General features: G+C 44.3%; 1 protein-coding gene across 11 annotated transcripts in view; it reads right to left on the bottom strand.

Moving 5' to 3' along the window:
- FRY (FRY microtubule binding protein) overlaps positions 1-25,320 on the bottom strand; it is a 524,498-nt gene that overhangs the window by 16,937 nt on the left and 482,241 nt on the right. For 9 of the 11 annotated variants that reach the window (XM_049853229.1, XM_049853227.1, XM_049853221.1 and 6 more), the window contains 7 exons: positions 24,460-24,660; positions 23,506-23,667; positions 19,481-19,647; positions 17,222-17,411; positions 7,755-7,904; positions 5,872-5,970; positions 574-657 (listed from right to left, as the gene is read on the bottom strand). In XM_049853229.1, the coding sequence (XP_049709186.1) occupies positions 574-657; positions 5,872-5,970; positions 7,755-7,904; positions 17,222-17,411; positions 19,481-19,647; positions 23,506-23,667; positions 24,460-24,660 (1,053 nt within the window). Of the gene's footprint in view, positions 1-573; positions 658-703; positions 4,602-5,871; positions 5,971-7,754; positions 7,905-17,221; positions 17,412-19,480; positions 19,648-23,505; positions 23,668-24,459; positions 24,661-25,320 lie in introns of those variants that run through there. The other 2 variants (XM_049853230.1, XM_049853223.1) reach the window with 2 other exon arrangements.

Below are 25,320 nucleotides of genomic sequence, written 5' to 3'. Positions count from 1 at the left end.
AGAAGCTGTGTGAGGGCAGAGGCTCTGTCTGTTGTTCACTGTGTATCCATGGTATATATGGGCCATAGAGAAGGTACTCACTCACAACTGTTGAATGAACGACTTTAATCCACTCACACTCTTCTCCCCAATTTGCTTTACAAGTATGGCCGACATTTACAAACAACCTCTTTCAAGGTGCGTAGTTAAAGGAACTCTAAATGAAAAAGCTGGTTTTAGAGTGATTGCTAAAAGATAAACCAAGACCTCCTTCACTGAAGGAGCTAAGTGAAGAATGAATGAAATTTGGTTTTATATTCTGACTTAAGAACAATTTATTGTTAGTATCATTAGACAGTGTCCAGCAAACAGGTTATTCTCACACCACTACTTTTTTCCAAAAAGAAGAAATCAACCCCAACTCACATCAACACACAGTCATGCTTGGCTTGACGTCATTCTGTCTTACTCTATTTGGGCTCATGGGAACGTCTGAGATGAATGATTTTGCCTGGTTCTTTCTTCTTGGGCGGGTCAAAACCAACATATGATGTCAGAGCACAGAAGAGAGAAATTCTCACAGACTTTTATTACCTTTTCTTCCGAGTCCCCTGGCTGGCAGGTAATCACTCCATCCCTTGATCCTCCCGCAAATGTTGCCTTGCAATTTGCGAGCCACTGTTGTCAGAAAAAGAGACGCACACACAGTAAATTCAGTGATGGCCTGAGGACTTTTTTTTCCTTTTTTTTTTTTTTTTTATTGTACTTTAGGTGAAGGTTTACAGAACAAACTAGTTTCTCATCAAACAGTTAGTACACACATTGTTGTATGACATTGGTTAACAACCCCACGACATGTCAACGCTTTCCCTTCTCAACCCTGGGTTCCCTATTACCAGCTTTCCTGTCCCCTCCTGCCTTCCAGTCCCTGCCCCAGGACTCGTGTGCCCCTTTAGTCTTGTTTTGTTCCATGAGCCTGTTCAATCTTTGGCTGAAGAGTGAACCTCAGGAGTGACCTCATTACTGAGCTGAAAGGGTGTCTGAGGGGGCATATTCTCAGAGTTTCTCCAGTCTCTGTCTGGCTAGCAAGTCTGGTCTTTCTTTTTGAGTTAGAATTTTGTTCTACATTTTTCCTCCAGCTCTGTCCAGGACTCTCTATTGCAATCCCTGTCAGAGCAGTCAGTGGTGGTAGCCGGGCACCATCTTGTTGTACTGAACTCAGTCTGGTGGAGGCCGTGGTGGATGTGGTCCATTAGTCCTTTCGAGTAATCTTTCCCTTGTATCTTTAGTTTAATTCATTCTTCCTTGCTCCTGAAGGGGTGAGGCCAGTGGAGTATCCTAGATGGTCGCTCACAGGCTTTTAAGACCGCAGACGCTATTCACCAAAGTAGAATGTAGACCATTTTCTTTATAAACTATGTTATGCCAATTGAGCTAGATGTTCCCCAGGACCATGGTCCCCACAGCACTGAGGACTTTTTAACATCCGTCCTGTTGAGGAAAATTTATTAAGCCTCCAATCAATCAATAAATCAATGAAGGAAGGAAGGAAGGAAGAAAGAGAGAAGGAAGAAAAAGAAATTATTGCTATAGCGACTTTATGAAAAGGATCGTTTCTTTGGGTTGAGGTTAACTGTCTGAAATTAAAGTATCAAGAAATGTGGGGTTTGGGGATGGTCATTTAAAAATATAATTTCGACACTGTGATATGTCACCTGGGGACTGTTTTCACCAGACCATTCATAGTTTAGGTATAAATTAAAACAAATTTATATATGGTTAGAAAACTTCTGTAGGATAGACATTAGGAGATATAAACAACATTTTCTTACAGGTTGGGTGGTTTCAAACTTTTTCTTATATAATCATGTTTTTGGAGGCCCTGGGTGGTGCAAGGAGGAGCCCTGGTGGTGCAGTGGTTAAGCCTTTGGGTGCTAACCAAAAAGGTCAGTGGTTGGAATCCATCAGCCGCTCCCTGGGGGAGAGATGTGGCAGTCTGCTTCCATAAAGACTACAGCACTGAAACCCCATGGGGCAGTTCCACTCTGTCCTACAGGGTGGCTAGGAGTTAGATTTGACTTGAGGGTAATGGGTTTGGTTTTTGGGTTGTGAAAATGGTTAATGTGCTTGGCTGCTAACTGAAAGGTTGGTGGTTTGAGTCCACCCAGAGGTGACTCAGAAGAAAATTCTGGTGATCTAGTTCCAAAACTCAGCCACTGAAAACCCTGTGGAGCCCAGTTCTGCTCGGACACACACGGGGGCACCCTGAGTGGGAATCTGCTCCATGAAAACCCTGTGGAACCCAGTTCTGCTCGGACACACACGGGGTTGCCCTGAGTGGGAATCTGCTCCACGTCTTGGACAACACGACCTGACCTACTTCTGTTGAGAGGCTTCTTTGGGCAGGTCTACTTCATTGTAAGAAAAGCTCTTATAGTGATGGCTCACTTATTTAGAGATTCTGCCAGCTTAAGCCTCTAAGATAGCATCTAACACAGATGAGAAAAGGAACCCCTGGTTAGAAAGCAATGACTGTTAGAGAACTGAAATCTGTATGTGATATGAAAAGACTGGCTTGTTCACCAACTAGAATGAAAGGATCACACAAGAAAACAATGACAGTTCTAGGTTTGAAGGTTTAGGACCTTAGTCTCACGGGACAACTCAGTCATTTGGCATAACACAGTTCACACAGTTCACATGCTGCATCCTGGTGAGGTGAGTAGTGTCTGGGGTCTTAAAAGCTTGAGAGCAGCCACCTAAGATACAACTATTAACCTTGTCGTCAGTAGCAAAAGAAGGAAACAAAAGTCTCAGAGAAGAAACTAGTCTGTAGGACTAACAGCCTACATGAGCCACGGCCTCATCTGCCCTGAGACCAGAAGAACTAGGTGGTGCCCAGCTACCACTACCGATTGTTCTGATCAGGGCCACAAAGGGTGCAGCCTGATAGAATGGGAGAAAAACACGGAACAGAACTCAAATTCTTAAAAAGTCCAGAATTACTGGACCAGTTGAGACTAGAGGACTCCCTGAGACACTCTCTAAACACTGAACTGAAACTATCCCGAGATCACCTTTTAGCGAAATAGCAGATTAGCACACAATATAAAAGATATTACCCATGAGTACAGCGCTCCAGTAAAAAACCATCTATACGAGACCAAAAGGTAAATGATTAATCTAAAGAAAGTGAGATGATAAGGGGGCAGGGAAGCTAGAATACTGGGAACAGAACAACCAAAATGCAATTAAAGAGAATGTTGACACATTGTAAAAAATGTAACTAATGTCACTGAGGAATGTGTGCAGAAATTGTCAAAGGGGAACCTAATTTCCTGTATAAACTTTCAGCAAAAACACAATATTATTTAAAAAAAAAAAAGACAATAACAACGGGTTAGGAGCAGAAGTCAAAGGGAACATCATGGTGGAATGTCAGAGCTCAGACCTGTGGACAGGCCATAAGGCCAGGAGCAACCACAGCCACGAACAAATAAAAAACTAGTACCTTTACATTGAATGTCGGCTCTGGATGCAGCACTGTGCTGGGCATTTACACCTATTATTTCTATTTTCAAGGTAATGTCATGTTGTGGATAAGAGCAGGGACATTTGAATCCCACAGACCTGGGTTTAAATCCCACTCTTGCCCTCCCAGCTAATGGGGAGAATCACAGCCACTCACAAGACAGCTGTGAGGATTAAATGAGACAATTATATGAAACGCTTATTTGGTTGTTGGAACAACAACAATAAAACCCAAAACCCATTGCCATCGAGTCAATTCTGACTCATGGAGACCTCATGTGTTACAGAGGAGAACCGTGCTCCACACGTTTTTCTTGGCTGTGATCTTTACAGAAGTAGATTGCCAGGCCTTTCTTCCATGGCATGGTGGTGTGTGCTTGAACCGCTAACGTTTTAGTTAGTAGCCAAGTGCAAGCTGTTTGCACCACCCAGGAACCCAGCTTGTTTGACATGTAGAAAGAACTCAGAAAATGACACCTGCTACGATTATTATAATTGCCATTTCCTTATAACAATCCTGAAAATTAATCATTACTGTAACTCTTACAGGTGATGAATCTGAAGGTTTCTCATCTTGAAGTAACTGAGCTGTGATTTGAACCGAAGTTCATCTGACTTGAAAACCCATGTTCTTTTTGTAGTATTTGGGATATTGTACTAAGTGTTCAACACATATTACATACAATTATTGTTACTATTGAACCACTCGAGCTCTCAAACTATCCATTTGTTGGAAACCAGGGGGTTTGAATGGATGGTGGTTGTCTTAGTCATCTAGTGCTGCTGTAACAGAAGTGGATGGCTTTAACAAACAGAAGTTTATTCTCTCACAGTCTAGTAGACTAGAAGTCCAAATTCAGGGCATCAGCTCCAGGGTAAGGCTTTCTCTGTCGACTATAGAGGAAGGTTCCCTGTCATCAATCTTCCCCTGGACTAGGAGCTTCTCCACGCAGGAAACTCGGGTCGGAAGGATGCGCTCTGCTCTCGGCACTGCTTTCTTGGTGGTATGAAGTCCCCACTCTTTGCTTGCTTCCCTTTCCTTTTATCTCTTGTAAGATAGAAGGTGGTGCAGGCTACATTCCAAGGAAACTCTGTTTATATTGGATCAGGGATATGACCTTAGTAAGGGTGTTACAATCCTACCCGAATCCTCTTTAACATAAAATTACAATCACAAAATGGAGGACAACCACACAATACTGGGAATCATGGCCTAACGAAGTTGACTATATTTTGGTGGACACAATTCAATCGATGACATTGGTCTAGGTCACATCTGTCTCTAACATTTTACAGTCTAGATCTACAAAGGAAGAAAAAAATAAACAGCATATACAAAAGCCAACAAAAGCCATGGGGACAGGAGAAACAGCTACCAGGAGTGGTTAAGAAGAGGAGAGTGGTAAGATCCAGAACAACTAGCTTTGGGTTTGGCTAACCCTGGAAGGAAGTAATCAAACATCTCAAATATTTGAGAAAATACAAATTGAAAAAGGACATAGTCAGCTGATGCCCACTTTTTCTGATTTCTTGGCGGGGACAATAAGGGATTAAAAGTGAAAACTCAGGGTTCATCTAGCCAACATGACTTCAGAATGTCTGGATTCCATCAAGAATTTTAAATTTTGTTCTGCATTTCCCCCCTTTTGATTACGATTCTGCTATAGAATCTTTGCTCAAAACTTTCAGTAATGGTAGCCAGGTACCATCTAGTTCTTCTGGTCTCATGGCAAAGAAGGCAATTGTTCATGGAGGCAACCAGAAACTATTGCCCTGAAATAATCTTTAAACTTTAAACCAAAACTATCCCCTGAAGTCTTCCTTGACCAAAAAATAGTTAGCTTATCTTAATTAGTAAAGTGTATCTACCTTGAGCATTGTGGTCTTTTAAAGAATTATCTAGGTGAAATCAGACTGACAACAGCTACTCCAAAGGCTGGACAGGAAGCTTAGGGAGCAGTGAGTTTAAGGTAATAAGGGTACAATAATGTGGAAAAGGATAGTGAGAATGGTGGCACAACTTGAAGAATGTAGCCAGTGTCACTGAATCGTACATGTAGAAATTGTTCAAATGGTGTATCTTTGGCTGTGTATACGTTCGCTCATATAAAAAAATTAAGAAAAAAAAGTGAAAGCTGAAAAAATTTTTTTTTGGTAGATAGCACTTATATAAGTGATACTACGGCAGTTCACCCACCATTAAAGTGGAATTGTAATCCCTAACAGGGGAAAAGAGAAAGTCTCTCTTCTGTTCCCAAAAGGTCTTGTCTTAGGTTAATCACAACATCTCCCCAGAACCCTCAGTGGCTGGCTTCACTGGGTTCTAACCGCGTGCACAGGCATAGAAACACAAAAGCTTACTGAGAGAGTGGCCTCTTTTCTGCTGTTGTAGGTATCCAAATATTCTTGCAATTCTAAGACACTGAACTTGAGCTTGTCCAGAAGTCCACAGGAAAGGAGCTAAAGACAGGAAAATAATTTGTGTTAAAACCTCTAGCGAGACACCAGCACAAAGGCGTGGCTACACGGAAATGAGAAGGACATTTCAAAGTGATGTAAAGGGGTGGCTGCCGTATCCCTTTCAATAAGCTGTGAAATCTGTTGTTTTGCTTTACTGTCAGCTGCAACTGGACTGCTCGCTTGCTAATACAAGCATCCTACGGAAGTGTCGGGTTTTTCTCCTATCAGTATAGACACGTAAGCCTTCGCAAGTATTCCACAGAAGACCACATTAAGGTCTGATACCTCTTTTATGTATGAACTCTATTATATTATCTTTATCTAATAATACTCAAGTACTGTATTATTTCCCAATTAATGCATGTGTTACATGTTTTTTGCCAACTGTGTGACCCCCCACACGTTATTTTTGTAAGCGTTCTTTGCCTGTTCTTTTTACATGTTGCTGACTTCAACCGACACGAAGAAGATATAATCAAACTCCGAAATAAGCAGACCTAACAGAACCTAATGGTTTCCTAAGAACATCTGATAAGGTTTTCAAATTCAACTGTTGAGCTAATGCGCCATAATTATCAACTTAAATTAAGTGAATAGAAACAAACGCACAGTTTCGATTGTTTATTTTCTAATTACCGGGGGACAACCAGACTCGATCCATGACTTCATGACCATGGTTTATAACTTTATTATACAATTATGATCAAAAGTAACAATTTTGGACTATTTTTATACACATAAGCAAGAGATGAGAGAAAAGAAACAGAATGAAATAAAATGAACAGGACAATATGATTTACCTGTAATACGGGAGGACAGGTGAATGGGGGTGAAAATCACTTATGGAAGTGTCTCCAGACATGCCTGGTATATGCATGGGTGAGCTATTCCAGAGCCGTTTATGTAATTTTATCATTTCCATGCATTATTTACATGGGTGTGTTATTTGGGAAAAATACGGTAGTGGGCAGACAACCTCCAAAGAGGCCTTCAGAGTGATTTTGAATTTAAGCTATAATTCAAATAATTTAAAATAGAATGATTTTTCACGTTGCATTCTTTGCTACAAGGCAGCCGGAACCACCCATCAAGGTCTTGAGAAGACCGACTTCTGAGAGACTTTTAAAATGAAAGCACGTCCTCGGTGCCTCCAAACCTTGGCAACCACTCGGCAAACATACTGTTCTGTGATGTGCATGGAGGAGGTGGGGTAGAAAAAGGTAACATACAAGTCCTGCTCTCTAAGAGCTAGTCAGCCTTGCAGAGTTACAGGTCCTGACTCATAACGCCCTGATTCAACTGTCAGCCAGAGACTATTTTCTCCACCTTTTAAAATTCATCATTCATCCTTCGAATCCAAAGGGCAACCAGTAATTCTATTTGGGACTTGGGGTTGGGGGAAGTAGAGACATGTGTCTCTAGCTGGCCAATCTGGGAGAGTAGGGGTTGGCCAGGTTGACTGAGTGGTTCTCCTACAATGTTCACAGCTGTCAAAGACAAAGCCACCAGAGAGAGGTGCCAAGCACGTGGAGCGGGTACAGAGGTGGAATTTTCTTCTGCTTCTCTGAAATGGCTTTTTCCTTGGTCTGGGCTGTGATGTGCAACATTTACTCTGCAGACTGGGAGGAGTCACATCACAATCTTTAGGAGACATATCACAACCCAGCGCTGCTCACAAACACTGGGGCGTGTTTAAAACAACACAACCCAACCAGATTACTCGGAAACTGCACACTATCGGCTGGACGGGCTACCATGGCTGGAGCAGGACTGGGGATACTCACAGTCTCAGCGTCCACAAAAAGAGTGGGGCACTCAGAACAGGAGGTGAGCATCTGGGAGGAGCTGACAAACTTGGATCCGATTCCACGGAGGTTATCTCCCAGGTAACTGGCTGCATCGCAGGTTAGGAAGCAGAACCTCTTCTGAATATTCTGGAAGGCAAAATAAAGACCATTTGTAAAGGCCAAGTTTTAACTTAACATAGTAGAGAAAAACCAACTTTCTAATCTTTGTAAAAATATCAAATGGGCATGGGGCCTCTGGGTAGTAGGAGGAGGACGGAGTGATAAAAGTTCATGTAGTTGTGCACAAAGATTGTTTCTAAAATGTCATTTCTGAATGTGTGGATGCTCATAGAATCTGTTTTTTTGTTGTTGTTGAAAATATACACAGCAGAACATACACCAATTCAACAGTTTCTACGTGTATAATTCAGTGACACTGATTACAGTCTTCAAGTGGCGAAACCATTCTCACCCTCCGTTGCTGAACTCTTCCTCCCCCACCGACATAAACTCACTGCCCCTGAGCTTCCTATCTAACCTTTCAAGTCGCTGTTACCAATCGGATCCCATATAGTTCTTTAAAACAGCACAATGCTCAAGACAGACATTTTTTTACCAATTAAGTTGAACTGTTATTTCATTTGAAGAAGACTTCGGGGGATATTTTTGGCTTAAGTGTTAAGATTTAAGGATTACCTCAAAGCAATAGTTTTGGGGGTCATCCAGCCCTAATGGCTCCAGAAAGTCTGGATTCCATGAGAATTTGGAATTAGGTTCTATATTTCCCTCCTTTTGATCAGGATTCTGCTATAGAATCTTTGATCAATGTAAAGACCAAGTTTTAATTTACATATTAGGAAAAAAAAGATTTTCTAATCTTTATAAAAACATCAAAAGGGTACAGGTCCTCTGGGTAGGAGGAAGAGGAGGATGAAGGGAATGTTTGTCTTAAATCAACTGAACAATCACCCAGTGTGGACAAAGTTGGTTCCTAAAATGTCATTTCCAATCGTGTGGATGGTTGTAGAATATTTTTTTGTTGTTATTGTTAAATAATATTTTATTGTGTTTTTGATGAAGTCTTACACACCAGTTTAGGCTCCCATTCAACAATTCCTACACAAGTTGTTCAGTGACATTGGTTACATTCTTCACAAGGTTATAGAATCCATTTAAAAATGCTGTTTTTTTCTGGCTGATAGTCAGCACTGCTCAGCAGCTGGAGTCCTTCTAGCCTGTTTGTCAGATCATTGAGAAGGTCCTGAGATCATTCCATGTGGGTGGCAGGAAAAAGCGAAGAGATGTCACCCTTGTTTGGTTTCCAAGATGAGTGTTCTCAGAGACACGGCACTGAAAGAGTGCCATCTGGAGCCCTGGTAGCACACTGGTTAAGAGCTTGGGTGCTAACCAAGAGGTCAGCAGTTCAAATCCAACAGCTGCTCATTGGAAGCCCTATGGGGCAGTTCTACTCTGTCCCGTAGGGGTGCTATGAATCAGAATCGACTCGATGGCAAGAGGTTTTTTTTTTTTTTAAGAATAATATAATAAATGCTACTTGTTGTTAGGTGCCGTCGAGTCAATTCCAACTTACAGCAATCCCATGTGACAGAATAGAACTGCCCCACAGGGTTTCCTAGGCTGTAATCTTCACGGGAGCAGATCTCCAGGTCTTTCGCCTGCAGAACGACAGGTGGCTTTGAACGGACAATGTTTCAGTTAGCTGCCAAGGGCTTAACAACTGCACCATCAGGGCTCCTTTTATGTTACCTGGGACCTGTAATAGTATCTTCTTCTCAGAACGTGTCTGATCGGGAGTCTACAATGTACCAGATTTCCTTCTACAGCTTTACATATGTCAACTCATTAATCCTCACATCACGAAGAAGAAACCCAGGTTAAGAGAAGTTAAATGCGCCTGGAGCACCAGAGGAAGAAGCGGAGCCAAGAATTGGAGAAGGAAATGGTCTGCAGGTCTGACTGCCTCCATGAACTACTGTCTCCTTTTCCACGAATGTTCTGATCAGCGACTCAATAGATGGATCTTGATCAAAAGGAGGAAACTTGAAGAATGGAACTTCAAATTCTTATCGGAAACCAGACTAACCGGACACATTAAGATTTGAGGGACCCCCAAACCTATTGCCTGCAAACAACGTTTGAACCTTGGGCCGAAACTATCCCGTGAGGTCGTCTTTAAACAATTTAGCTCAATAAAGAAGGTTTGTCTTGCATTGCACCCTATTGAAGAATTACCTCTACGAGATTGAAATGACAGAAGTAACTCTAAAGCACAGATGAGAACTTTAAGGGGAAGAAAGTGAAATAACAGGGGCAGAGACAGGGAGAAGGGGACACAACGCGAAGACTGCAACCACTGTCGACGAACTGTACATGGAGAAATTGTTGAACAGGTGCATGTTTTATTGTGTGTATTTTCACCTAAATAAATGAAGACAGGTTAAATGACTCCTTCGTTAAGGTCACGTAGTTAGTGAGTGTAGGGGAAGGGTGACGCTGATCCCAAGTCCACATTTCTCCCATGAATCTATAAGTTACTGTCCCTTCCACACTGCCTGAGAAACAAATCATAATTAGGAAGAATCAGATTCACTGTGCCTATCTCAAGTGCCCAAATGAGGACAGTTTTGCCCCTAAACTTTCCAGCGCACCAGACTGTTAACAAAATGCGCAAAGTATTTAATAAAAAATAATTCCAATTCTTGGCGTTGGCTTTTCCCAAAGAGACATTATACCTTCTGAGTAATAGAACCAAATCCATAAGAAATACTATGTACCCATTTATGGGGGAAATTAACATGCCCCCCAAACACCTGCCGGTTCTTTATAAGTCACATTAGAAAAAAGCCCACCATGTCGCATGTTACTTATGTTTTATTTAATGCATCTGAGAATTGTGGTAGAATGAACAATATACGTACATCTCTATGGTGTTGTTAGTTGCATGTGCAATTGAAAAAAATACACAAAATGACAGAATGTTAGAGCTGAAAGGAACCAGAGGGATGAAATGCCATGTCAAGCATCACATACCTTGTTGGGTGGCATAACCGAGACTAGGATTCGTGTCCCCCAAATAGTTTGGGGTTCTCCCCATCTTACAGAAAGATAAGGTGAAACCTGGGTTTGTAACACATTGTACTGAGAAAGCTGGTTGTGCCAGTGACAGGCCATATAAAGGCAGGCAGTATTTGTTGTGGCTAGGTGCTCTTGGACTGGTTCCAATTCCTAGTGACCCTGTGTGACAGAGTAGAACTGCCCCATACGGTTTTCTAGGCAGTAATCTTCACAGGAGCAAACTGTCAGCTTTTTCTCCCCTGGAGACACTGGGTAGGTTCAAACTGCCAACCTTTTGGTTAGCGGCTAAGCACTTAACCATTTCTGCCACCAGGGCCCCTGCTAACCACTAGTAAACTTTTGTCTCTATGTATTTACCTAATTTAGATATTTCATGTAAGTGGGATCAGATAATATTTGTTGTCTTGTGTCTGACTTATTTCACTGTGTATAATGATTTCAAGGTTTGTCCATGTCATAGCATGTATCAGAATTTCATTTCTCTTTATAGCTGAAGGATATTCCATTGCATCTATGGGCTACATTTTGTTTATCCACTCATCTGTTGACGGACACTTGGGTTGTTTACACCTTTTGGCTATTGTTTATCACGCTGCAGTGAAGGTGGGTGTACAGTATTTGCATAAGTCCCTTCAGGTCACTTGGACACATACCTGCGAGTGGTATTGCTGGGTCACGTGTAATTCTATGCTGAACTTCTTGAAGAACTGCCAGACTTTTCCATAGTGATGTTACCATTTTACATTCCCACCACCAATGGACTCGGGTTCTAATTTCTCCGCATCCTTGCCAACACTTGTTATTTTTTGTTTTTCCGAGAATAATCATCCTAGTGGGTGTGAAGTGGTATCTCCTTGTGGTTTTCATTTCCCTGAAGACTAGTGATGTTCAGCATCTTCTCTTGTGCTTATTGGTCATTCGTATTTCGTCTTTGCAGATGTGTCTATTCAGGTCTTTTGCCCACGTTTTGATTGAGTTGTTTGTTTTTTTGTTGTTGAGTGGTATGAGTTCTTTGTTTTTTATATATCCAGGATATATGGCTCCCAAATATTTTCTCCTGTTCTGTAGGTTCTCTTCACTTGTCGATAAAGTCCTTTGATGTACAAAAGGTTTTAATTTTGACGAAGTCTAATTTACCTATTTCTTCTTTTGCTGCCTATGTTTTTGGTGTCATGTCTAAGAATCCATTGTTAAAAACAAGGTCTCGAGGTTTCATCCTGACGTTTTCTTCCAAGAGCTTTAGGGTTTCAGTTCTTATATTCTTTACTTCTTATATAGAGGTCATGATCCATTTTCAGTCAATTTTCACAAATGGGGTGAAGTAAGGGTCCAGCTTCATCCTTTCGCCTGGGGAGATCCAGTTGTCCCAGCACCATTTATCAAAGAGACCATTCTTTTTTTTGTTTTTTTAATTTTTATTGTGCTTTAAGTGAAAGTTTATAAATCAAGTCAGTCTCTCATGCAGAAATTTATACACATGTTGCTATATACTCCCAGCTGCTCTCCGCCTAAGGAGACAGCACGCTCCTTCTCTCCACTCTCTATTTTCTTTCCATTCGGCCAGCTTCTTGACCCCCTCTGCCCTCTCATCTCCCCTCCAGACAGGAGCTGCCCACATAGTCTCATGTGTCTACTTGATCCAAGAAGCCACTCTTCACCAGTATCATTTTTGATCTTATAGTCCAGTCCAATCCCTGTCTGAAGAGTTGGCTTTGGGAATGGTTCCTGTCTTGGGCTAACAGAAGGTCTGGGGACCATGACCTCTAGGGTCCTTGTAGTCACAAAGAGACTATTCTTTCCCCACTGAATGGACGTGGCACCCCTGACAAAAACAATGAGCTCCAGTAACTATTATTAATATCTAGTTTACTCCCAGCATTGTTCTCAATCACACGGCATTTGATGGGGGCTGAGAAAGCTCTCAGGGCTAAATATACTGTTAAACATAAACAGAGGAGGCATACATTTGTGCTGTTGTTATCACTGCAGATCAGCTCCCCGGGGGACTGATCTAATACAATGATGGAAAAAAAATCCCACATCCAAATGCCTCCCTGGGGAACCCTGCCCAGCCCGGCCTCCCAGCTCAGGCTGCATCTTAAGTGGCACTGCTGTCTTCCTCCGTCCACAGCTGCTGTGCCGTCCGGATGCTGGGCTGTGAGAACTGAGCACGATTCCTTGCTGAGGGTGAAAGAAGCATCTCAGAAGTGAACTTTCGCCAGCCCAGGGTCCCCTCGGTCCCTCTCAGGGGAAAGTGCTCTCTGCACAAAAGCTGCCGCTGTGATTTTTGAAGGCGTTTCTCTCCGTGAGCCACAGTGTGATCACTCAGGAGGTTAATCTTTGGTCTCCTTGACTCCTCTCCCGCAGCCTGAGTACGACTCTCCAAGTGGCCAGAGAGTTTCCAGGGAGGACACAGGGTTAGGGCTGGAGACTGGTGAAATGTGTTCCTCTATGTGCCTTTTGCCTTGGTTTTCTAGAAAATGCTTGAGAGATTTTCCCTCTGAGCCTTGAGGAGCTACCTTTGCCCTAGTTTTCTACCCCAGAGGGCTTGTTACATTTCCTGGGTACACTGTAAACAACTTGGTTGGATACTTTTTGTCTGGTTCTGGGCCGCAGCCTGCTCTGTGATTAGCATGCACCTTGCTGGGATTGGTCAATAGACCTTGTAAATGAGGTGAGTTGTAGCCTACTATGCAAATGAAGTATCTATGACCTACTGAGAGGGATTGGTCAGTCTGTGGCCTTGTTGGGAGGGGCCGTGCTTTGAAATTGGCAAGGAGTTGTGTATCTATGCAGCCAACCCCACCGACGTTTTTCAGACAGGAAGACGCAAGAAGAGAAGCAGCAGAAGAAGCAGAATGAAGCGAGAAGAGAAAAGAGAGAAGCAGAGAGAGAGACAGGAGGCTAGGAACCACCTAAAAGAGCTGCAATAGGGATCAAGGGCTGTAACATTGAAGACAGAGTGAGGCCTGGAAGGGGCCCAGCAGCTGAGTTGGTGACAACAGACGGCAGGGCCGAGAGGAGCCCGTCCTAAGGGGGCTGAGAGGAGCCTAACTTGACTGTTATGGATTGAATTGTGTCTTCCAAAAACACATATTTTAAATTCTAAACCCCTATACTTGTGGATAGAGCCCTGGTAGCATAGTGGTTAGGAGTTTGGCTGCTAACCAAAAGGCCGGCAGTTCGAAACCACCAGCCGCTCCTTGGAAACACTATGGGGCAGTTCTACTCTGTCCTCTGGGGTTGCTATGAGTTGGAATCAACTCAACAGCAATGGGTCAGTTTGGTATATTGTGGATAGAATCCCATTTGGGAACAGGGCTTTCTTGTTATGTTAAGGAGGCCATATCAGTGTAGGGTGTGTTTTAAACCCATCAATACCTTTGAGATAGAAAAAGAGCAGGTTAGGCAGAGAGAAGGAAGCATAGACAGAGGGGGAAGATACCTGTCAAGAAAGCGACAAACGGAAGCTGAAAAGAGACAAGGGCCTCCCCCAGAGCTGACAGACAGAAAGCCTTCCCCTTGAGCAGGTGCCATGAATTCGGACTTCCCAGTGGTTAAGAGCTGTGGCTGCTAATCAAGAGGTTGGCAGTTCAAATCCACCAGCTGCTCCTTGGAAACCCTGTGGGGCAGTTCTACTCTGTCCTATGGGGTTGCTATGAGTTGGAATCGATTCAATGGCAATGGGTTAAGGGGTAAACTGTGAGAAAATAAATCTCTCTTTGTTAAAGCCCCCCACTTGTGGTATTTCTATTACAGCAGCACTAGGGAACTAAGACACTGGCTTAATGTTAAAGCATTTCTGGAACCCTTTTAGCAGTTGGTTATTTTCTGTCATAAGCCTAATGCTCCCTCCCACCCCCAGGTAATCCCAGGCATGGCCTTACTTTGTCTATTCGACTTTCTAAGAGTTTTCACTAAAAGTAAAGTGAAGACGTTGAGGGACCGCAGCCCAAATAAGACTCCAAGTGAGAAACCGTAGCCAACAGCACTACTGGTATAGAACGCTCCCAAAATGTACAAAGGGCCTGAGGCTCAAAAGCAGGGTTTGCCCTCATATAAACTAAAACTCTGGCTCCCTGAATTTGAAATTATTTAATGCAGAGGATTACAGGTTTGTCTGCTCCCCTACTCTGTAGGGATAACGGATTAATAGGTAACCTCAGAGATTTACGGTTGTGAGGTTGGCCTGATTCCTAAAGGCTACGAAATAGAAGGCATTTTTCTCCTATCATAAAAAGAACTCTACAACGCCCAGAATTGTACCCCACACTGTGCATCACAGAGCAGAATTCAGTCAAGCGACTCCGGCTACTGAAATGTTGCAATGATTTTTTTATAAATAATATTTTATTTTGTTTTTGGTGAAGGTTTACGTGGCAGTTTAGGTTCCCATTCAACAATTTCTATACAAGTTGTTCAGTGACATTGGTTACATGCTTCACACTGCGTGAACATTCTCACTATTTCCATTTTGGTTGTTCTGTTTCCATTAATCTAGTTTCCCTGCCCCCTAACATTCTCATCTTTGTTTTAAAGTCATTGTTGACCATTTGGTCTCATATGGGTGATTTTTTTTTTTTAAAGTAGCACAGTACTGATAGGCAATATTCACTATTTTCTGTGAAATGATGTTTTAAGTTTTAAGTACTTGGAAACAGTACTTCTTTATGTATATACATTTAAACAATACTGCAAATTTGGTTTAATAGTTGATAATCAATGTAATTTACATTAACAGAAAAATATCTAATTTCCATTGAGACAATAAAAACATTTAATAAAATTTAACATTGCTATATGTTTAAAAAGTTTCAACAAATAGAAGGTAACTTTCCATTTTACCCGTGTATGTGTGTGTGTGTGTATATATATATACACACATATATACACACACACACATATTTGTTGCCGACAAGTTGATTCCAATTCATGGCGATCCCGTGTGTTATGAAGTAGAACTGCTCCACAGGGCTTTGTTTTGTTTTTACTTTGGTGAAAGTACACACAGCCCACGATACACCATTTCAGCAATTTCCACATGTATAATTCAGTGACACTGGGTACTGGGTACTGATGGGGTATCCTCGTCTCTTAATAATCAGGGCCTCTTAACACCTGATTAATATGGACTTAATTTCCATTTTTACATGTTTCCATATTTTCCTGCCTCTCTCTTCTGCCACGCTGACCCTGCTGGTGATGAGAAGACCCTTCCCTTCAGTCCACTCAAATCGCTGTCCCTGACTCACGATACCACGGTCTGCCAGTCTGCTATATTGCGGTGGCTCACGATACCGCGGTCTGCCAGTCTGCTGTATTGCGGTGGCTCACGATACCGCGGTCTGCCAGTCTGCTGTATTGCGGTGGCTCACGATACCGTGGTCTGCCAGTCTGCTGTACTGCTGTGGCTCACGATACCGCGGTCTGCCAGTCTGCTGTATTGCGGTGGCTCACGATACCGCGGTCTGCCAGTCTGCTGTATTGCGGTGGCTCACGATACCGCGGTCTGCCAGTCTGCTGTACTGCGGTGGCTCACGATACCGCGGTCTGCCAGTCTGCTGTACTGCTGTGGCTCACGATACCGCGGTCTGCCAGTCTGCTGTACTGCTGTGGCTCACGATACCGCGGTCTGCCAGTCTGCTGTATTGCGGTGGCTCACGATACCGCGGTCTGCCAGTCTGCTGTACTGCGGTGGCTCACGATACCGCGGTCTGCCAGTCTGCTGTACTGCTGTGGCTCACGATACCGCGGTCTGCCAGTCTGCTGTACTGCTGTGGCTCACGATACCGCGGTCTGCCAGTCTGCTGTATTGCGGTGGCTCACGATACCGCGGTCTGCCAGTCTGCTGTATTGCGGTGGCTTGTGTGTGGCTGAGATGCTGGTAGCTGTGCCTCCGGTATTTGAAATACTAGCAGGGTCACCCTGGGTGGACAGGTTTCAGTGAAGCTTCCAGACTAAGACAGACTAAGAAAAAAGGCCTGGTGATCTTTTTCTGAAAATTAGCCAGTGAAAGCCCTGTGGGACACAACACAATATTGCTCTGGACATATCATCAGGAAAGACCAACAGCTGTCTGGTGACGTGGAGGCCTGTGGAACCAGAGGGCCTCGCTGAGATGAACTGGCACAGTGGTTGCAATAATGACTTGAGTGTACCAGCCGTCACGGGGGTGGTCCAGGAACCGGCAATGGTTCCTTCTGTTGTACACGGGTTGTCATGAGTAGGAGCCGACTCGACAGCAACCAACAACACGTGGGGGGAGAAAACAGTACAAGTCCAGACCAAAACGGCACCCCCTGCTTAAATCAGAAGCTCCCTGGCTCCGCTAAGAGACTGAGTCCCCGAACATTGCGTGGGCGCCATACCTTAAACAAAGAGGAGAACACATGAAACGTGTACACAGCACAGGAGCCATCCGAGTCACACATGAGCTGGTTGATGTGGCTACGCCAGGCTTCCTCTGCGTCGTCACAGGCCGTGGGCTGGAAGGCAGCAAGGATGGCCGAGAAAAAGGGCGAGGGAGGTGGGGAGACACCCCTGTCCCCTTCTCCAAAGCTGGAAAAAAGGAAAACAACTGTGTCAAGAGGGGATGGCCTTGTTGTCCTTCCTCGTGTTCAATACATTCTAACCTGCAGCCAGCAGCATGAGGTCTTATCTGCTTTGGGGACTTGGCTTTCATTCAAAGGTCTCCAAGATTCTTTTATGACGCTAGGATTTCTGTGATTCCTCCATTTCTGACTTCCTCTATATAGATTCTGTATCTCTTTTAAAAACCAGTTGCCATCGGGTTCATTCCAGCTCACTGTGAACCCATGTCAGATTAGCACTGTCTCCAATGGCTGACTTTTTGGAAGTAGATTGCCAGGTCTTTCTTCCAAGGTGCCTCTGGCTGGACTCGAACCTGCAACCTTTTGGCTAGCAGCCAAGTGCATTAACCGTGTGTACCACCGAGGGACTCTGGCATGTCTTCTAGCCTTCAGCAACTGTCTTGTGCTTTCCTAGATGAGGTTTCTGATGACAAACACGTCAGGCCCTATGCCTTGGCACTTTCATTCCTCTTCCTACTCTTCATTATAAAAAATGAAAATTAAGAATCTTCTAATTTTTCCTTCACGGAGGGAGAGTACTAATGAATGCATGTGCATAAACAAGGAACCCTGGTGGTGCAATGGCTAACTGAGAGGTTGGCAGTTCAAACCCACACAGCAGCTCCGTGGAAGAAAGACCTGGCGATCTGCTCCCCTAAAGATGACAGCCTAGGAAACCCTACGGGGTAGTTCTACTCTGTCACATGGGGTCTACGGCACCCAACAGCAACACTATTCGTAAATGCCCGGAAGAAAAGAGTGAAGGTAGGAGAGAAGGCAACAAGAGAGAAGACAGGTAGGGTGAGAGGCAGAGAGGTGGGAAGCAAAGAGAGATCATGAATAAAAAGTGGAAAGTCAGATTCTTTTCTCTGTATTGCCCTAACCTCCTTTTTCTTGGATGGAGAGATACTGCTCACCACGTCAGAAGGCTTTTGTCTAGCCACGTCAGAAGCTCTTACTTAGCTCTTACCTGCAGCTTTCAGAACAGTGATTTTTAGGATCTCGACTTTCTTCTCCAGTAAAGCTGCAGCACCGTTATTTGTGATTTCTCCTGGGTACTGCGTTAGTCTGACCTGCGGGGTTTTTGAGGAGCCTTGGTGGCACAGTGGTTATGCGTTTGGCTGCTAACTGAACTGAAAGCTGCCCCGCAGAAGTGGCAGTCTGCTTCCGTAAAGATCTACAGCCTTGGGAATCCTATGGGGCAGTTCTACTCTGTCCTATAAGGTCGCAATGAGCTGGCATTGACTTGGTGGCAACGGAATTTTTATGGTGTTTTTGTTTATTCATCTTTATATATTTTTATATAAATGAGTTGGAAACAACTCGATGGCAGTGGCTATATATTCTTTCTATTCATATTCTCTGACTGTATCAGACTAGTCTCAGAAATATCAGCCATCAGGCTAAAAGCCACCTACTTAAGAAAGAGTTGGTATTTGGTTTATAAAGCGTCTTTTGTTCTGGTCTTTCAACTCAAAATGTAAACAACTCCTCATTTCCATGGCTTGCCAAATTTTGCTATCTTCCAGGCTTACAAGGCCTGGGCCATGTCCCCAGATCCCTCTTTGGCTTTTTATGCTGCTCCATGGCTCAACTTTGACTCGTGTACTTTGGACACGTCATCAGAAAAGATGACTTGTTTAGTTAAGTAGAGGGTCAACGAAAATGAGGAAGGCCCTCCATGAGACGGACTAATACGACAGCCACCACAGTGGACTCAAACACACCAATGATCGTGAAGATGGTGCAGGACAGGGCGAGGTTTGTTCTGTTACATACAAAAGGTCACCACGAGTTGGTGCCAACTCAAGGACAACAAACAACAACAGTATGGCTTCCTGAGCTCCTATATGAGTATCTTTTCCTGGTTCCATATGGTGCCCCACACTGGGGTTGGACGATTCCAGCCCAGCTGAGAGCCCACCAAGTCATGTATCAGCTTGGACCCCTTTATTAGACAGTCCCAGCAGTGCAGGTGTGAGGGTAAAAGCGACAGAACGTGCCATGTGTAATGGCTCCACGCATTTCCACCATCACCTTGCAAGTGTGAACTGATCCAGTGCTCGGTCGCCTTTCTCTTCTGCCTCAGTCATGTCCAGGCTAAGGCTGTCACTGCATTCAAAAGTTGCTGGGAGCTCGTTGATGGAACTAGAAAGGTCATCGTCGTGCACTGTGGTGTCCTCCCCCTCCTGCACAGCTTCTGCCTGAAAGAACAGAAAGAGAACATAATCCCCCCAATACCTACCAACAGGTACAGGATAATCTGTTCAACTAAAGGAAAAATGGTGGTGGTGTGTGCCTCAAGTGGATTCCGACGCACAGTGACCTACAGGACAGAGTACAACTGCCCCGTAGGGCTTCCTAGGCTGTAATCTTTACAAAGGAGCCCTGGTGATGAAGTAATCGCTCAGCCGCTAACTGAAAGATTGGTGGTTCAAACCCCTCAGCAGCTCCTTGGCAGAAAACACCTGGTGATCTGCTTCCGTAAAGATTAACAGACTTGGAAACCCTATGGGGCAGCTCTACTCTGTCTTATCGGGTTGCGATGAGCCAGAATTGACTCGACAGCGATGGTTTTAATCTTTACGGGAGCAGTCTGCCAGGTCTTCTCTCCCGCAGAGCTGCTGATGGGTTCGAACTGCCGACCTTTTGATTAGCAGCTGAACACTTAACTGTTATGCCACCAGGGCTCCTTAAAGGAAAATTAAGAGGCTGAACTCCTTAGAGTAACAGACACCAGGACCTTTGTTTTCTAGCATCCATCATCCATCTCTATGCCTGGTCTCAGGAATCTTCTAGAGCCCTGATCTTTTTTTTAGTCTTTTCTACAATAGTCCCCAAAAGGGCTGTCAGGTGACTATCGCATTTGACCCATGCTTCACAGGGTACCCAACGATCAACTTGGGAAGGGCCATAGAGATCCCATGATCCAACATCGTCATTTTGCAGATGTGGGAATGGATATTTCTTGTGGGAAAGAGACTTGCCTAATATCAGGCAGATAATTCTAGCTGGAGCTGAGACCAAAAACCCAGCTTCAGATTCGGAATCCTTCCCATTGTATGACCTCAGCCTTCTAATGCAAGGCCATCCACAGTCAGCTCTCCTCTCCAACATGGAACCCCTGACCTGTTACCTATGGAAACGAGAATCATCAGTGCCGGCGTAGCAGACGCTCCAGAAATACGCGCAGTGTGCGTGACTAATCCATTGTTACTCACACGGCTGGCCACGCTGATGTTGGTGTTAGTCGCCATCGAGTCGATTCTGACTCATAGAGACCCCATGTGTGCAGAGTGGAACTGTGCTCCATAGGGTTTTCCAAAAACCTTTTGGAAGCACATTGCCAGTCCTATCTCCCGAGGTACCTCTCGGTGGGTTTGAACCACCAAACTTACAGCTAGCCAATGAGCACTTGAACGTTTGTGCTACCCAGGGGCCCCTCCCATGTGGATGTTGTTGTTGTGTGCTGATGAATTGATTCTGGCTCATAGTGACCCTATAGGACAGAGTAGCACTGCCCCATAGGGTTTCCTAGGCTGTAATCTCTACAGAAGCAGACCACCAGGTCATTTCTCTGGTGGAGCTGCCGGTGGGTTCCAACAGCTGACCTTTCAGTTAGCAGCTGAGCACTTAACCACTGCACCACCAGGGTTCCTGCCACGTTGACTAGTCTTTCCATACTGAAAATGCTCTAAGATCCATTGACACACATGCTTTACTCTGGGGACTATCCCTTGAAGATAACAGCTTTGAGTGGCTGCTCTCACCTTGTTTGAAAATGTGCACTGAGCAGCAAAAGGAAACGCTCTGCAGCAGGCAGCGTGGGGATCAGTGAGGGCAGGAAAGAGACAAAGCAAGTAAAATGGGAGAGAGGCTGGGATTGAGCCCAGGCCAGGGGAAATCAGCTGGAGGACTGACTGTTCTTTGCAGAGGAAGGAAGGCGGCACAGTACAGTTCAGAAGAGGAGAGGCAGAAAATACACGTACATGCCTCAGTGAATCATTTTCTTAAAACAAACACAAAACCCAGGCAAAAGAGAAACATAAATGAATTAGTGCATTATCATGCCTTAACATCTGGCCACCCATTTAGGATTAATAGGGTAATTAAGTGGAATGTTAGATATGTCAGGAAACGGCATTTGTCAGAGGTCTTTGAAGAAACTGCCCTTAAATACTGAGCTTCGGAGGCTTATCTATATCTGCTTCTTCCTGCCTTTTAAGACGAGCATGGTGCCAGTGAGCCTGCTCCCGGTCACTGGGTTAGGTTATTTGTGTACATAAACGCAATCTCTGAAGGGAGGGCTGAATTCTTATAAAAATGCCTTTTACTTTATCTTCCTAACATCACAGATGTATTAAAAACACTGCAGAAACCCAGCTCATGTGAAAAACAGGGAAAGTGTTTCAGAAACGAGACTCAGCCTTTCCTTGGTAGGATTACATGACTTCAGTCTGAGTGCATAAAAATATGACCTCTTAGGTCGGGCCTTCTGTGAGAAATCTACACAGCTCAGCACTCAACACAGAAAAATGGAGAAAACGACTGTACCAGGGGTCAGAGGCAGTGAATGCTAACGACTTCATGTTTATTTTGTGATGTCCTTTCCGGGGCGTTTAATTTCTTCATCTTAGGATTCCGGTATTTTAACCACAGACAAGTTGTTTTCCTGCCCGCCCCCCTTTCTGGGGGGCTAAAAAAAAGGACGAGGCTAACTCTCAGACTCTTGATCACAGTTCCGTTGCAACAGGGCAGTCTTACAAATAATTTTTCTTTAAGTTTCAACATTTTTACATCATTGCAATTTGGTGGTTGTGTTTGCTTTAAATTACGCAGGTTTTCCCAGATCTCAGATCTGTTTTTAGTGTGCCGAAAAACAATAAAGAACAATCTGTAGAATATTTTTTTCCATTATAAGTATCAGAAGGAAAATACTTCTAGATACTATTTTTTCTACTTTATTCTCTTTCAAACTTACGTAAGCAGAACCAAGCCCAGGATAAAGAGAGCTTTACCCTGTCCTAACAGTGAGAGCTTACTTTGGTAGTTCTGACGTAAGAAAATAAATTCTGTGTGATAGACAGAGATGTGGGATATAGAGTGTGAGTGCATAGTTTTGTGGGCAGGATAATTCCTGGTAATTTTGATAAATATAAGTGAGATATATATTGATTTTTTTTAATTGTGTTTTCGGTGAAGGTTTACACAGCAGTTTAGGTTCCCATTCAATAACTTCTACGCAAATTGTTCAGTGACACTGGTTACATTCTTCACAATGCTTGAGCATTCTCATAATTTCATTCTGGTTGTTCTGTTGCCATTAATCTAGTTTCCCTGCCCCCTTACATCCTCATCTTTGTTCTAAGTAATTGTTGACCGTTTGGCCTCATATATGTGATTTTTTAAAGGAGCACAGTACTCATGGTTGATATCCTTTATTTTTTTGTGAGTCAATCTGTTATTTATTAAGCCAACCTTTTAAAATAAGAAAATTACATCAATTCAGCACTTTTCCTCTCAGAATGCCTGACTAGAATGGTTTTGTGCAAATCCAGCATGATGCTGTGATTAACATTGAAAATTCCTGTAGTATGCACTGTGAGGCGAGAGTCGAATCAATGGACAAATTGTATAACTGGTTCCTACACAGGAAGAAATTTCCCCAAATACATGCAAACTCCCACACCTGACTTAGCATACTGTTTTATAAAAAGTCATGACAAAGGACAGCAGCTTCCCAGTCACAGCAATCTCAGACACACACCAATCTGTTTTGCCGTAAAATCAGCAGGAGTTCCTGCTATACAGAAAGTGTGAGATATTCAACTTGGAGAAGACCTCTAATCGGGTCTCTTTCCACCAAGAAGACGCCTGCTCAAGCTGGTGCGGGCAAAAGCACTTCACACCACTGGCCCAGGGGAAGAACCTTCAACAAAGGAAAGAGAAAAAGAGAACCCGAAAAAGACAGTCCCTCCACCTTTACGCTTAAGAATGCTCAGAAAATTGTAAGTACTTTTTTTTACGGAAACCACAGTCAGAAACACCAAAAATCTCCTCACCTTAGCGCCCTCAGAAACATGCAGGTTATTCATATCCGGCAAGGAGGCGTCGAAGCCGGCCATCCTCGTGGCGAAGGCGTGGGGGTCAGCAGGCGTGGTGTCGCGGGCCACGCTGAGCGAGTCCATGTGATTTGCCTCCTCAGAGGGGGAGAGGGTCATGATCTGTGGAGAAAGCAAAGGGGATAACGCGTAACAGGCAGTTCCCATTCTTTAAAAGCCCTGATTGTTCTTTATGTAAGAGCTCTCGGTTGATAAGATACTAATTTTTTAACCGACAAGTTCCACCATTGTTGTTGGGTGCCGTAAATCAATTCCGACTCATAGCGACCTCACGTGACACAGTAGAACTGCCCCATAGGGTTTTCTAGGCTGTAACCTTTACTGCACCTTCAGGGCTCCTGATAGGAATAGAGCAGATGACCAGGTCTTTCACCTGTGCAGCTGCTCGCGGGGTGGGTTTGAACTGCTGACCTTCTGGTTAGCAGCCAAGCGCTTAACTGTCGCACCACCAGCGCTCCTTTTTATTTCACCATTATCGGACCGTAAACATAGCAGCTGGCAATCTGTCACTCTGGTGCAGCTCTCTAGCACATGGATACCTGCTTTTTGAAATAACCACGTCAAAGTGTCTGTCCTATTTCCTAAAACTCTAGATATCTGGAAAATTAAAGAAAAAAAAAAAAAGATGCCAGCAGAATAAAAAGCTAGTCGGACAATCGAGGCCTTAGCTGACTTGACAGTTTTTGGGGTTTATAACAAATATCCCTGCCCCCTGCATTTGTTTACATCTGCAACCTACAGAGGAGAGGCCCATCAGACTCCGTGAGACACCCCCTGGCATTTCAGATTCTGGGGGAGCAGCAGTGCAAAGTTTAGCTGCAACTGGAAAGGACACTACCGCTTTCCTTAGAAAAAGAAGTCCCCCAAGTCCTCCGTGGGCAAGTCCCTACTTACGAGGTCCGAGTGTTCCAGCAGTTGGCTGGTGGGGAGGTCCTCCTCCTCGGAGGACTCGTCGGAATCCTCACGGTCCGCCTTACCGAGGCTGGGGGTGCGCCCTGAGAGCTGGTGCTCCTCCAGCAGCTGCATGTCACACTTGTCCAGACTGTCCAGGGACCGCCTCCGCACGCCCCAGTTGAAGTTGTCCATGCTCTCGCCCTGCAAGCACACGCCAGCCGCTGACCTCTGCGCCCACGCTTCCTGCATGCCCACCTTCACACGCTGGGCTAGCCACAGCTCATAGAGATGCATCTTCATTAGGGACCCTCAACCATGGACCCTCAACCATGGACTCAGGGACCAACAACCATGTTTTCACGATGTGAGAAACGCTGCTGCTGGTGTCTTGTGCCGTCGAGTCGACTCCGACTCACGGCGACCCTGCAGGACAGAGTGGAACTGCCCTGCAGGGTTTTCTAGGCTGACATCTTTATGGAAGCAGATTGCCAGGTCTTTCTCCTGGGGAGCGGCTGGTGGATTCGAACCGCCGACCTTTCGGTTAGCAGCCAAGTGCTTACCCATTGCACCACCAGGGTTCCTCGAGATAAAAACAGTGAAAGCACACTATTTTCATGTAAATGTACATGACATCAAAGGCGGAAGGAATCACACATGCTTCTTTGGCATGGTGGGTGATACCACCTCTTTTAAAAGTTCATTTTGGTAAACTCTATAAATGATCCTTTCCCCCCACAAAATCTGTAAGAAGACCATCAATGTTAAAAAAAAGTTGAAAGAGTACCCCCCACCCATGCCCTCCACCGCTTCTTAGTACTGTGTTCAGAAGGAGAACAAAGTCGGAGCGCTTGCCGGTGGCAC

The sequence above is a fragment of the Elephas maximus genome, chromosome 14 (assembly GCF_024166365.1).
Source record: "Elephas maximus indicus isolate mEleMax1 chromosome 14, mEleMax1 primary haplotype, whole genome shotgun sequence".
In the NCBI taxonomy this organism is placed as follows: Eukaryota; Metazoa; Chordata; class Mammalia; order Proboscidea; family Elephantidae; genus Elephas; species Elephas maximus.
Note: the sequence above shows the minus strand (reverse complement) of the source record. Positions and strands in the feature narration are given on the sequence as shown.